Source organism: Cyprinus carpio, chromosome B5, assembly GCF_018340385.1.
Source record: "Cyprinus carpio isolate SPL01 chromosome B5, ASM1834038v1, whole genome shotgun sequence".
NCBI lineage: Eukaryota > Metazoa > Chordata > Actinopteri > Cypriniformes > Cyprinidae > Cyprinus > Cyprinus carpio.
Genome location: NC_056601.1, coordinates 18,493,502 through 18,506,881, shown reverse-complemented (window position 1 = coordinate 18,506,881; position 13,380 = coordinate 18,493,502). Strand labels below are relative to the sequence as shown.

The window sequence follows — 13,380 nt, the reverse complement described above, 5'->3', positions numbered from 1 at the left end:
TTGATAGAGTGCTAAGCACAATGATCTCATTCACATGCAACAAAGAGTTCCATCAAAGTTTCATCACTGTCAGACAGATCAAGAGTTCAACAGTGTCACAACAGTGGAAGCTGACTTGACAATGCCATTCAAAGCTTTTATATTTGACAATGGCCTACAAAAGCAGCTTGTAGTGCATTGCATGTGTTGTATTGTGTACATGATGTGGTTGTGAGCAGCTATCGCACTCATCTGCCCACATATTGAAGCACCCGTGTCTTGTGGCTCATCGAGACGCTCATCAACATGCCAGATTCTCATTTGCATCAGCTGGAATTCCTCCAATAGCACATCCAATTAACTCTGACATCCGTGACAGTTGTCTTTGAAACTCTGCAATTTTGCAGACGAGAAATATGACAGGTTTCAGTTTAATTGCAAAAAATGAGTATAAATTATTTCACTACTAACATTGCATATGCAGTAATATGAGCCCTTACCATTTTATGACGGCCTGCACTGTCATTAAAACGTTGAAAATGGTGATTTTGAAGAGGAGAATCATGAGAGCTTCAACAAATAATAGATCTTCGTTTGCTCGGACGTCTGCAACAGTACAGAAAAATGAGTACAAAACAAACAGAACTGAATTTTTAGGATTATCAAATGTAATGTACCTTCCAAAAAACTGCTTTGATGGTCCAAACACATAAGGTTTCTTCATCGTCAGCCATTCCTGAAGTACAGCAACATTTTACAATTAAGTCCCTTTAGTTACTTACAATGAGCAGTATGTTTGTTACAGCATTTATTCATATCTGTTCATGTTAATTAATGAAAGTACAGCATAAGACAATTAACCATGTTTTACTACAAATAAAATCTAAAAAACATGGTTAATATAGCTAAACCATGGTAACTGTGGTTAAACAAATGGTAATCAATCCACCAAAAAAAAAAAAAAAAACCTGGTTACTACAGTTTTACTATAATAAAACCATGGTTAATTTTCATAAGGGATAAAATAATTTTAGCAGATACAACGTTCAAATTAATATGAACTATAAGATTAACAAAAGTATTTTTCACTGTGAACTAATGTAGTTATAACAAATGTTAACATATATGTGACTAATTTTTACATATAATATTGCAATAATTACAGAGTTTACCGGTCGTCTCCATTGGGAATCCAGCATAATGTCTGTGCACGAGTTGATCGGAGCCTCTGTGACTCACAAAGCAGGTGTGGGACATCCATTCACTCGAGGGCACAGATATAACAGACACTGTGCTCTGAATGTGTCCTTGGAGTAAGTTCGAGACTGCTGGATTAGTTCCTCTGGTGCCACTAGAAATCCAGGCGACCTCCAGCTCTCCTCGATGAATGTCATGGACCACACACACCAGGATGATCAAGCCGTTGAGATCAGTGTTCAAATGAAACGGTGGAGATAAGATGGCAAAAGGGACAGCATCAGATCCCACTTCAGAGATGAGAACAAGACTCAGAAAAGTTAGTATTAGTATGCATAGATTTGGGATCAGTATCACGGTTTCCTCAAAAATACTGTGCTGTTTTCAACACTGATATTAATACAAAATGTGTCTTGAGCTGCAAATCAGCATATTAGAATGATTTCTAAAGCATAGGGTGACACTGAAGAATGTTAAATTGTAATGTTTTACTGCATTTTAAAAATTGACTAACCCTAAACTTTTGAACTGTACACTAAAAAAAAAAATAATAGTACAAATGTTCACCCAGAAACTGCTAAATTTCACAACTAGTTGAACAACTTATTACTTCATAACTAAAAATGGCATGTAAAACATGACTAGACTGAAATAACCTAGTATTTTCTTGTAAAATATACTCAGTAATCTTTGTTATATTTACAACATCAAAAAAAAAAATAGTGTTGTATGTCTTTAAAAACAAATGACAAAAAGTGTCCAGTTATTGCAGTATTTTAAATTATGATGTATTAATGAAGTGCCTTTACTTGAGCTTTGTAATTGCTACAAATGTTAGTAATTGTGCTAGCTTCCCTATAAAGTCTACAACTTACTTGTAAAAAGCATGGTGGTGAGGAGGGTAGGAAGCATGTTGATGTTGTCTAGCTCTGTGAGTTGAGCCAGCCAGTGAAAAGGATTATCAAGTTTCAGTCATGTGATTTCACACCCGCCATGGAATCTTTCCATCGTTTGTGTTGTTCTCAGGGGAGCTGTGCCAAAATACGATGTGGCTGGGCTAAAATGAGCACACAAAGACCTGTGCTGCTAAACACGCTGATACACTTATTTTGGCATCAGGTTTCATTCATAGGGTAAAATAACTCTCTAGCAATTCGACATTTAAAAAGAGTGCATACAGTTTGATCATTCACCTCATTGTCTCCACCTGAGTGGAGTGAATTTCAGAATATTTGTTGGACAAAGTGTATATTTTAAAATTGTATTTATGGTGTGATATGTTGTAAATATTTGTGAGAATGTGAAGTGGAGCGTTTTCCCAAAGATTCACATCTGTTTTATGTTGGTTTCTGGTGAGAAACGGATAATATCAACACCAATGGCTGTACCTGCTGCTTTATTCCTCTGGATGAAATAAAACTGTACTTTCAAAGAATGTTTTGATCAGGTGTATATGACAAAGCTTCTTGATCTTCACTGAAAATCTCTTACATGAAACAAAAGCAGCAGCAATCACTGGGCATTGGCCATTTTTTGCAAGTCAGGTTCAAGTCTTAAGTAACAATGAAGTTTGTGCCTTGTTGTAGAGTTTATAGGGAAAGCTAGAACAATTATTAACATATTTGGCAATCACACAGCCCAAAAGCATCTCACTATATCATACTCATTTCTGCAATAACTGGATGTTTTTGTCCTTTGTTTTAAAAAAATACCGTACAGTTAATATATAAAACAAAGATTACTAAAATATGTTTTACAAGAAAATTTCAGACTTTCTACTTTAAAATGTCATGTTTAATTTAATATTCTAATTGCGGTTTCTTTAAAATTAGTTGTGAAATTTACTAGCAGTTTACTGTTGCTTCTACATTGTACAGTTCAAAAGTTTGGGGTTGGTAAGATTTTTTATGTTTTTGAAAGATGTCTCATGAGGCTGAATATATTCGATTAAAAATAAAAAGCAGGCTTCTATTGTGAAAAATTATTACAATTTAAAATGTCAGTTGCCATTACTCTTTTATTTTAGTAAGTAGTAAATAATTATGAAATATTACACAGTCTAGACTAAATATTTTGCCAAGTTCAATAACAACACTGACAACAACAACAATTATTGTTCTTGTGTAGCCATTTTTTTTTTAAACAACAATGTGTAATGTACTTGTACTGAAAAGCTAACATTTTAAAAAGTATCTGTTAGCCACTGGTTGTTTTTCTTTACATTCTATCATATAACAGTCAAAATAACAAAGAACTTTTTGTTCTGTGACAGTACATGGCACTCGGCATGTTTACTACTCGGACGTGACCTGTCTGTCTGTACGTGTTGACGGCTGTAGGTCATTCCTCTGTCCGGCGGCTGGAGCCCCACTGTGTTGTCATTTGAATACAGAGACAAGACCAGACAGCACATGCTCGGCAGCTACTGCTGCAAACCAGGAAACTGTGGGCAGGACGAATGAAAGAGAAAATGAAAGCAGCCGACACAATGATCCAGCTCAAATTCAGGTAAAGACACAACACTGAACGGTTAAAATTAGTGTGTTCCTCAATAATGTTGTTAGTAGATGCATGTCCTACTATACAGAGACCACATCATCGCGACACAAAAGCATGCCAGAATACAGCTAGAGAGCTCGTACTGTATCACAGCAGATGTCAATGTATTAACGTGAACAGGCTTACGTTACAGAGTGAGGTCAAAAGAGAACGCTCAGCACGGCTCTGTGTTGCCATGCGTGTTATTTTAAGAACACTTGATTGTTGTCTTTTATTTTAATTAGCATTTTGATCATTCTAACATGTGCTAGATTCTACAGTGCTTTGTGAATGACAAATTCTCAGTGTGAAATGCAAAGTAAAGATGAAATGTAGGTCATTTTTCAGTTAGAGTGGCAAACGAGAGGCAAAATTTGGAAAAAGGTTTTTTGAAATAATGTATTTAAATTATATTTAATACACTATATTTAGACAAATGAAAGCTTATGGGTTTTTCGATTTTTAATTTTAGTAAAACACCTGTTAGCCTATTAGCAATGGTGAAAACTACCTACTGTAAGTACAAAAATTGGCACAAATATAAACAGAAAAAATGATAGTTTCAAGATCACAAGAAATTTTGCTAATATTAATGTCTATGATTATTAACATTTAGATTAAAATTTGTCTGTAAGTTAGCAGCATAACACCACAGATTCTAATAAAGTGCGATACATTAAACTGTCAGAAATGTATAAAAATGAATGAGAAAGATTTAATTCACCATGCATGCACCCCACTATGCAAGCTTTTTTCCACCACAGGATGAAGAAAAAAAGGTTATTATTATTTTCTTAAATTTATTATTTCATGGCGGAAACAAAAACAGAACCCCATAATTCAGAGAAAATAATTGAGTTTTGTTACACGTTAAATCCCTTAAACTCTCTTACAAAAAAACTGTAATAGTGCACAAATTCTTTTTACCCGATAGAATACAAATATGCAGACAATTTACAATTTAATTGGTATTTCATGTTAATTTCAACATTTGCTAAGTAGAGGGACACAACTTTCCACCACAAATAAAGAAGGAGCAGTATACTGTACAGTGTTTATTAATATTTAGTGTAGTAAAACCAATTAATACTTCAATTATTTACACATCACGTGAGCGCCAACTTTGCTATTCTCTCCACAGGACACAGTGACAATTTCTAAAATACAAAAGTGATCCCCATCAAAATCAGCAATACCAAAAACATTCATTATGCATCTCTTGCTTGTAATCCTGCTCTTTCTGGAGTCTCAGTTTTGTGTCCAGTCTTCTGACAGCAATAGTCCTGCTGGCGATAACCTGGCAACAAACGGCCTCCCTTTTCCATGGAGTAAAGTGCGTCTGCCAAACTACATAGTGCCTGTACATTATCATCTACTTATTCATCCCAATCTCACCACCCTGAAGTTCAGCGGTTCTGTGAAGATTGAAATCGATGTCAAAAACAACACAAACTGGGTTGTGCTGCACAGCAAGAACCTCAAGATCTTCACCGCCACTGTTCTGGATGAGCACGAGGCCCATCTGTCTGACAAAGTGCTCTCGGTGCTGGAATATCCTGCACATGAACAGATTGCCATCTTCTCTCCAAAGATTCTGACCTCTGGGGAAAAATACTTCCTGTATTTGGAATTTGGTGCACCATTAAGTGATGGCTTCTATGGATTTTATAAGAGTACATATAAAACAAAAGCAGGGGAGACAAGGTAGAGTAAAAATAGCTGAAATGTAACATAATACAAATCATACCAGCAAAAACACCATAGAAAAGATTGCAAATCATTTCTAAATAATCAATCTAAATTTTCTCCCCTAAAGGATCCTGGCATCCACCCACTTTGAGCCAACATCTGCCCGAATGGCACTGCCATGTTTCGATGAGCCCATTTTCAAAGCTAATTACACTGTCAGGATAAGGAGGGGCCCGTCACACATAGCTTTGTCCAACATGCCATTAGTAAGCTCAATTTATACGTCTACTTTACTTTACATCTACTTTATCAATGTAGAGTCAATGTAAGTCAAATTGACTTTGATTGGAAAAATATATAGAACAAATATATGGGATAACATTTTGAAATTCTCAAATGTCTGTCTGTCTATCTCTCTCTCTCTCTCTCTCTCTCTCTCTCTCTCTCTATATATATATATATATATATATATATATATATATATACAGTATATATATTATGGATGTGTAGACCCATTTGTAGAATCAGATTTACTTAATATATTAATAATAGTTAATTACAGTGGTATATTTTGTTTTTATATGAAATGATTTTGAAAAATGATTTATCAAATACATAAAATGTGGTCTATCATTTTAAAATTTTGAAAATATTTGTTTTATAGGAACAAACTGTGAAAATTGGCAATGGTCTATTTGAGGACCAGTTTGAAGTGAGTGTGAAGATGAGTTCGTACCTGCTGGCCTTCATTGTCTGTGACTTCAGATCTGTCAGTGGGATGACTGCAACTGGAATTAATGTAAGTAACTAGAGCTTAGAAAGGGTTAAACAACATGAACCAGAAACATGTGAATGCAACAGCTTTTTCGACTTGTATGAAGTTTTCATCACAGGCTCTCGGGTGAGAAATGCATTTTGAATGAGCTGTTTTTTCTTCTCCCAAAGATTTCTATTTATGCAGTTCCAGAAAAATGGCATCAGACACACTATGCTCTTGAGGCTGCTTTGAGGCTTTTGGAGTTTTATGAACAATATTTCAACATACTTTATCCGCTGCCAAAAATGGGTGAGTACATCTCTTACCTTTCCTTCCAGTGTTTCAATGCATAAGTTATATGATGTGCCTTTGGATATTTACATTGTTGTTTATTTTATGATGTGTGCCAGACCTGATAGCGATTCCAGATTTCCAGTCAGGAGCTATGGAGAACTGGGGCTTGACGACTTATAGGGAGACGTCTCTTCTGTACGACCCTGACATCTCATCAGCCTCCGATAAGCTCTGGGTTACACTGGTGATAGGACACGAGCTGGCCCATCAGGTTACATATAAAATACACTGTCAATCACATCTGGTATTAGCTAAGCCAATGAATTACAGGAGTAAAGTACTATTAAATGTAAGCAAGTAATTTTAAGCTAAATGTAAGTATCTTCACTACTGTTTGTTTTTCTTTCTTTTCCCCAGTGGTTTGGTAACCTGGTGACTATGGAGTGGTGGAATGACATATGGCTGAATGAAGGCTTCGCCCGATATATGGAATTTGTCTCACTTGAAGCAGTATATCCAGAGCTTAAAGTTGTATGTTCAAGCTTCAGATATTTCTATCTGTATAATGAAAGTTGTAATGTACAGCCAAGCGGTCATTATAGTAAACCCTCAAGGGTGATCAAAACCCATATGTATTACTGTGAAGGGGTTTATTTTGGGACAAGGACCACCGAGTGTATATTAGCTATATATATATGAATGATATATAGAAATGATAAATCACCCAAAAAAATACAAAAATTAACTCGGGTGATCAAGACCCACGTGTATCACCGTGAAGGAGTTCATTTTGGGACAGCGACTGCCTGATTGTATTTATGCTTATACGACCTTTCCCATTTTCATTTTGTTTAATTTGATTTACTAAAATAACTAAAACTAAAATAAAAATTGAAAAAAAAAAATATATATATAGAGATATTTTTTAAAAAAAACTAATACAAATGATCAATCACCCAAAAAACACTAAAACTTAATTAAAATAAAAATAAAATAAAAAATAATTCAAAATTTTTTATAGAAACTAGTAGTATTTCAGTGATACTAAAATAACACTGATTACACAGCTCACTAAAAAAATAGATATGAAATAATGATTTTAAGTTTTTTATATAATGTTTATAATTATTTTTATGAAGATGGCATCATACTGTATATCAAAACAAGAGGGAGCGAGTCTGCTTTCTGATACAATACATTTTAAAGTAGTGCTGGTTTTAAGTGAAGTGATGTACAGTTTTGCTACAGATGGCAGCGAATAATATTTTAGGATGGCCAAAGTCAGTTGAGCTGGAAATTAAATAATTAAAAATGTATCAATAAATAAATAAACAAACTGGTTTTAGAGTCTCACATACTTTCTTTTGCATGTTAGGAGGACCACTTCCTGGACACCTGTTTCGGAGCTATTGGACGGGATTCTTTAAATTCTTCCAGGCCAATTTCCAGTTTAGCTGAGAACCCTACTCAAATAAAGGAAATGTTTGATACAGTGTCATATGATAAGGTGGAAAAACACTTTAGCAATGTTAAAACATTCTCACCATTTTTAATTATTCTATTTAATCAAATTTATCTGCTTTATTACTGAATATTTTAGGGAGCATGTATTCTCCATATGCTGAGGAATTTCTTGACAAACGAAGGCTTTCAGAGTGGCATAATTCGGTACCTACGGAGGTTCAGGTACAGCAATGCCAGAAATGAAGACCTGTGGGACAGCCTTATTAAAGTATGTCACTTCTTCATCCCATGCCTTTTTTCTGTCATACATTTATAATCCAGCATCAAAACAAAAACTCACACTCTCTCTTTATACTCTCTGTGCAGACGTGTTCTGAGGAGGACTTTACAGCAGGAGAATACTGTTACAGCAGTACCCAAGCCACTAAAAATGCGGTAAAGATGACACATCATGAATAAAATATTACATTTTTGCTATTTATAACTCACAGCACTCCATAAACACAGAATGCAGAACATGAATGACATTTTTCAACATGTGCTCTTGCACCTTGAAGGTGATACTTAACATTCTGAATAACTCTTTGCATTGTAGTATCGTTTTGCTGGGGAGCATATAGACCTGAAGAAAATGATGTCTACGTGGACTTTACAAAAGGGCATACCGCTGGTCACGGTGAGGCGGCAAGGCAGGAGACTTTATGTTGGGCAAGAGCGCTTCTTAAAGATAGTCCTGCCCAATGATCCCTCATGGAATTCTCTTCAAGAAGGGTAAAACACTACAAAATGACATGAGCTCATTGTTTAATTCAGTAGTTCTTTTAGTCTTTATATGTATACCACAAAAAGGTCAGTAAATATATGACTGACAGGACTCTTCATAACAGAAATGTAAAATTATTTTCCATAGCTACTTGTGGCACATCCCTTTGACATATAAAACAAGCCACTCTGAACATGAGGTGAAGCACTTACTGACCACAAAATCAGGTAAGATCACACATTTATATACAGTATTAGAGGCAACCGAGGATAGTTGTCACAAGGAAGTTGTGACAAGGTTTTAAGTCTAAAGGTTTTAAAGTTTTAAGTCTAGAAAGTAGTACAAAGTTTTTTTTTTTTCATAAATGTCCCAAAACAATGGTTATATATTTGTGTATGTTGACTTTTATATTTATCTTTTTTTGTTTGTTTCATAATTGTTTTACTGTTTAAATTTATTTGAAAAGCTAATACTGTAGGTTATTTATGGCAGATCCCATTGTGACAACTTACCCACAGTCTTATTTTATTGTTTTTTATATACTCTTACACCTATTGTTACATTAATATTTTGTAATATTTAGTCATATTTTGAATTCAAATTTTTTTTGTAATTTTATTATATTCTTTTTTTTTTAGTTTTTTTTTTAGTTTTTTAGTTTTTCAGTTTTCCAACCCTGCTTACCCCATATAGTGTAAACATCTTTCTGCCTGTAATATTAAATGGCATAAGATGTCTGAAAACTAGCCCTAGTCTCCCCAACACATGTACTGTCCTGTATAAACATATTACTGTACATATACTAATCTGTCCAACCCAGATGTGTTGACGCTAGATGAGGAAGTTGACTGGGTGAAGCTCAACACTGACATGAATGGATATTATATTGTCCATTATGATGAGGAGGGCTGGAACTGCCTGACGGAGCTGCTGAGAGTAAACCACACTGCTCTGAGCTTTAAGGACAGAGCCAGCCTCATTCATAATGCCTTCCAGCTGGTCACGTGAGTTAATGTGCAATGCATTGCTCTCATCAACTCATAAAGCATATCTCAGCTCACAGGGAAAACAGGAAATTCAATATTAGCTAGCAAAATAAGCATAACTGTGTTATCCTATCAGCTCATTTGTAATGCTACTTCGTTTTTGTTTGTTTTTTTATCCAGTGCAGGACGACTGTCACTAGACAGAGCTTTAGATTTGATTGGTTACTTGAAGTCTGAGACCCACAATGTTCCTCTCCTGCAAGGTCTTGGCTATCTGCAATCATTCTACAAGCTGATAGAGAAGAGACACATAGCTGACGTTACTCATAATCTGAAGGTATGACACAAACATTTCCTGGAGTCTAATCGAATTTACTGTCCTCATTCCTCCACATATCCATCAAAGAGTCTTTCATTTTAGCAAGGCTGCTTGCAGACCCACCCGTTGAGTTTTTTTTTATCTTGTTTGTGTGTATAGCCACTTTACGTCTGGTTTTATCCCACAGACCTACATCTTGCAGTATTTCAGAGATGTGATTGACAAGCAGACGTGGAGCGATGATGGGACAGTCTCAGACCGGAGACTGCGTGAAGAGGTTCTTTCCCTTGCATGTGATTTCAATTATCCACCTTGTTTGGAAAAGGCTAAGCAGCTCTTTAATAGCTGGGTGGACTCCAATGGTACAGTCAGGTGACTTGGCAACAGTATTTGTTTTTATCCAACAACACCGTCCAATATATAATCACATATTTATCAGTTTAAATGATTATGGAAATAGATTTCTTAACAGCTGACTATTGCTTTACAAACTATACAGCTTACCCACTGATGTGTCTGAGACGGTTTACATGGTTGGAGCCCAGGATGACAGCGGCTGGGCCTACCTTCTGGAAAAGTATGGTGTGTCCATGTGTGAGACAGAGAAGAGCAAATTTCTCTCAGCTTTAGCAAGCAGCAAGGACTCAAAAAAACTATCAAGGTACATTGTTATCAACAGATTGAACGTCATATGTCTTTATAAGTATACTTCCATTTGGGGTCAGTAAGATGTTTCAAAAAGAATCTGCATTTATTAATTTTTTGAGCAACATTGCATTAAATTGATCAAAAGTGAGATTAAAGACTTTTATAATGTTGCAATGTTAGGTTTCCACTTTAGATAAATGCTTTTCTTTTGAAATTTATTTAAAAAATCATGAAAAAATGTTTCAGTTTTCACAAAACTTTTAAGAAGCAAAGCTGTTTTCAGCACTTATAATAATAAGAAGAAATGTTTGAGCAGCAAATCAGAATAGAATGATTTCTGTAGAATCGTGAGTAATGAATGACTGCTGAAAATTCAGCTTTGTCATTACAGGAATAAACTGTAATACTATTTCAATTTTTAATAATTTTACAGTATTACTGTTTTTACTGTATTTTTGAGCAAATAAATGCAGAGACTTATTTTAGACCTATTTTAAAGGAGTAGTTCACCCAAAAATGAAAATCCTGTTATTACTCACCCTCATGTCGTTCCATCCAAACCCATAAGACCTTCATTCATCTTTGGAAAAAAAAGAAGAAGATATTTGTGATGAAATCTGAGAGCTTTCTGACCCTCCATAGACAGCAAAACAACTGAAACGCTCAAGGCCCAGAAACATAGTAAGGGCATCGATAAAATAGTCCATGTGAAATCATCAATTTTATGAAGCTCTGAGAATATTTCTGTTTTGAAGATGTCCTTGCTATTTTTCTGAGCCTTGAACGTGGTAGTTGCATTGCTGTCTGTGCAGGGTCAGAAAGCACCCAGATTTCATCAAAAATATCTTAATTTGTTTTCCGAAGATGAATGGAGGTCTGAGGGTGATTAATTAATGACAGAATTTTCATTTTTTTTGGGTGAACTATACCTTTAAGAACATTACAAAATCCTGTTGATATTATATATGAAATACACAGATAGAAAATGAAATATGATATATGCAATGCTTGATTTTGGACTTTATTTACTAGGGGTTAAAGCATATGAATGCAAAAGTAAATTTAAATGAGGTCTAACAAGATGCAATGCCTTGTATGTCTCCATCTTTCCTGTAGATTATTACAGCTTGGAATGGGTGGAACTGTAATAAAAACACAGAATTTACCCAGTCTCATATACATGGTGGCCAGAAATCCAGTAGGCCATTTTCTAGCATGGGATTTTGTGAAGAAACATTGGAATGAACTGGTAGAAAAGTAGGTGCCATCCACTGCTTTTTATTTAGGTCCAGTATAACACTAGCTGTGATGTGCTCATTACTGTGAATATAAGATACTTATGTCTCATTATCAAAGGTTTCCACTGGGATCTTTTGGAATCAGAAGTATAATTGTAGGCACTGTAACTCAGTTCTCATCCACTGAAGAGTTGAGAGAGGTGGGTTGTTTATTTGTTGTTTAGAGGGAATGGTCATCTGTTTTGATGGTTCATTTACAGTATTGCTTTTTGTTCTTTTTGTGTTGAGGTTGAGGTTTTCTTCAAGTCCATCACAGAGCAGGTATCTCAGCTGCGTGTCATACAGGTGGCCACAGAAAACTTGGAGAAGAACATTATGTGGCTCAAGAGGAATCTAGAGACCATGAGGACTTGGTTGCAGCAAAGACTCAACTAAAATCCAAAAAGCAGACCAACATTTCGCATTATACTAGTTTATACTAGTATATTGATTGTTGATTTATTAATCAATATCAGGATCAGCTCAGAAACTCCACTTTTCAAGTTTTCTACTGTTTTGCATTTTTCAGATAGATTAACGGCACATATAATGCATGGTGTGTTTGCTTTTTTGGTTTACTTAGGTAAAGAGGTTAAGAAACAGCTATGCCATTTCAAACCTCTAATGGTTTTGTCTTGGTGTTTTTCTTTTTTTCTTCTTGTTGTTTTGTTGGCTGTTGTGCAATTTTTTTTTAACTAATGTTAATAGGACTCTGCCTATTAATTAGTGGCATAAAATCATACTTGAGGACACTGAACATTAATGAACTGAATAGGATTTGAAATAAAAATAAATAATTTTTTTAGTCTTGCCTAAAAACAAAATGTGTTCTTACAGAAAATGTATTAAAATAAGGTATGAAAATAAATTAAAACTTTTGTTAAAAGAACAGTGCTTTTAGTTTTCATTTACTGATATCACTTTTTGGACATTTAACCTTCACTATTCTTGTTTGTTGTCATCACAAATACTTATGTCAGCTTTAAAGTATCAGCAAGAAATATTAGTTAAAATATTTGAACTAGAAATTTTGGAATTGATTCAAAAGTGTTTAGCTCTCATTCACCTACACGCAGAACAAACTAACATCTAATAAGGTTTGCTTCAGATTGGCTTTGTTTGCTCCGTTATCTGTCATGCTCAAAACACTGTTTAATGTTGCTTAATATCATAAGTTATGTGATGCAGATATTAATAGACCAAAATTCAGCCATTACAAAACTTGATAATGTAATAACAATTGACAGCAACTAAACTGAGGGGCGTGAAGATGATGATAAACATGTTTGGGGGGAAATTTGTAACCAGAATTGAGCTAAACCTCTCAAAACCTCCTTTTGGGAATGTCCTCATTTGTTAAATACTTAGGCTAGGTTATGTCATTTATAAATAGCTGTATATAAAAACAGTAAAAGTCTATAGAACGTCCCCATTTAGACAAGTAGGCCTAAACGTGTGTTTTGCTGTCG

At 34.9% G+C, this 13,380-nt stretch overlaps 1 protein-coding gene across 1 annotated transcript; it reads left to right on the top strand.

Annotated features, from left to right (window-relative positions):
• The first annotated feature begins 3,517 nt into the window (after positions 1–3,517).
• Positions 3,518–12,796, top strand: erap2 (endoplasmic reticulum aminopeptidase 2). The gene is made up of 19 exons (XM_042724686.1): positions 3,518–3,684; positions 4,856–5,418; positions 5,531–5,669; positions 6,068–6,202; positions 6,349–6,469; positions 6,571–6,725; positions 6,872–6,985; positions 7,830–7,961; positions 8,055–8,186; positions 8,285–8,353; positions 8,514–8,689; positions 8,829–8,908; positions 9,502–9,685; positions 9,848–10,004; positions 10,174–10,358; positions 10,486–10,647; positions 11,751–11,891; positions 11,991–12,072; positions 12,161–12,796. The coding sequence occupies exons 2-19, from the start codon at positions 4,925–4,927 to the stop codon at positions 12,305–12,307; spliced, it is 2,805 nt and encodes a 934-aa protein (XP_042580620.1). The 5' UTR covers positions 3,518–3,684; positions 4,856–4,924; the 3' UTR covers positions 12,308–12,796.
• The last annotated feature ends 584 nt before the right edge of the window (positions 12,797–13,380 follow it).

What these genes read in the sequence shown, in the direction of transcription:
- erap2 (XM_042724686.1), top strand. Translation starts at nt 4,925, where the DNA reads ATGCATCTCTTGCTTGTAATCCTGCTCTTTCTGGAGTCTCAGTTTTGT. An exon ending in CTTACTGACCACAAAATCAG is followed by an intron (nt 8,909 to 9,501) that starts GTAAGATCACAC and finishes TGTCCAACCCAG; the next exon opens with ATGTGTTGACGCTAGATGAG. An exon ending in CCACTGAAGAGTTGAGAGAG is followed by an intron (nt 12,073 to 12,160) that starts GTGGGTTGTTTA and finishes TTTTGTGTTGAG; the next exon opens with GTTGAGGTTTTCTTCAAGTC.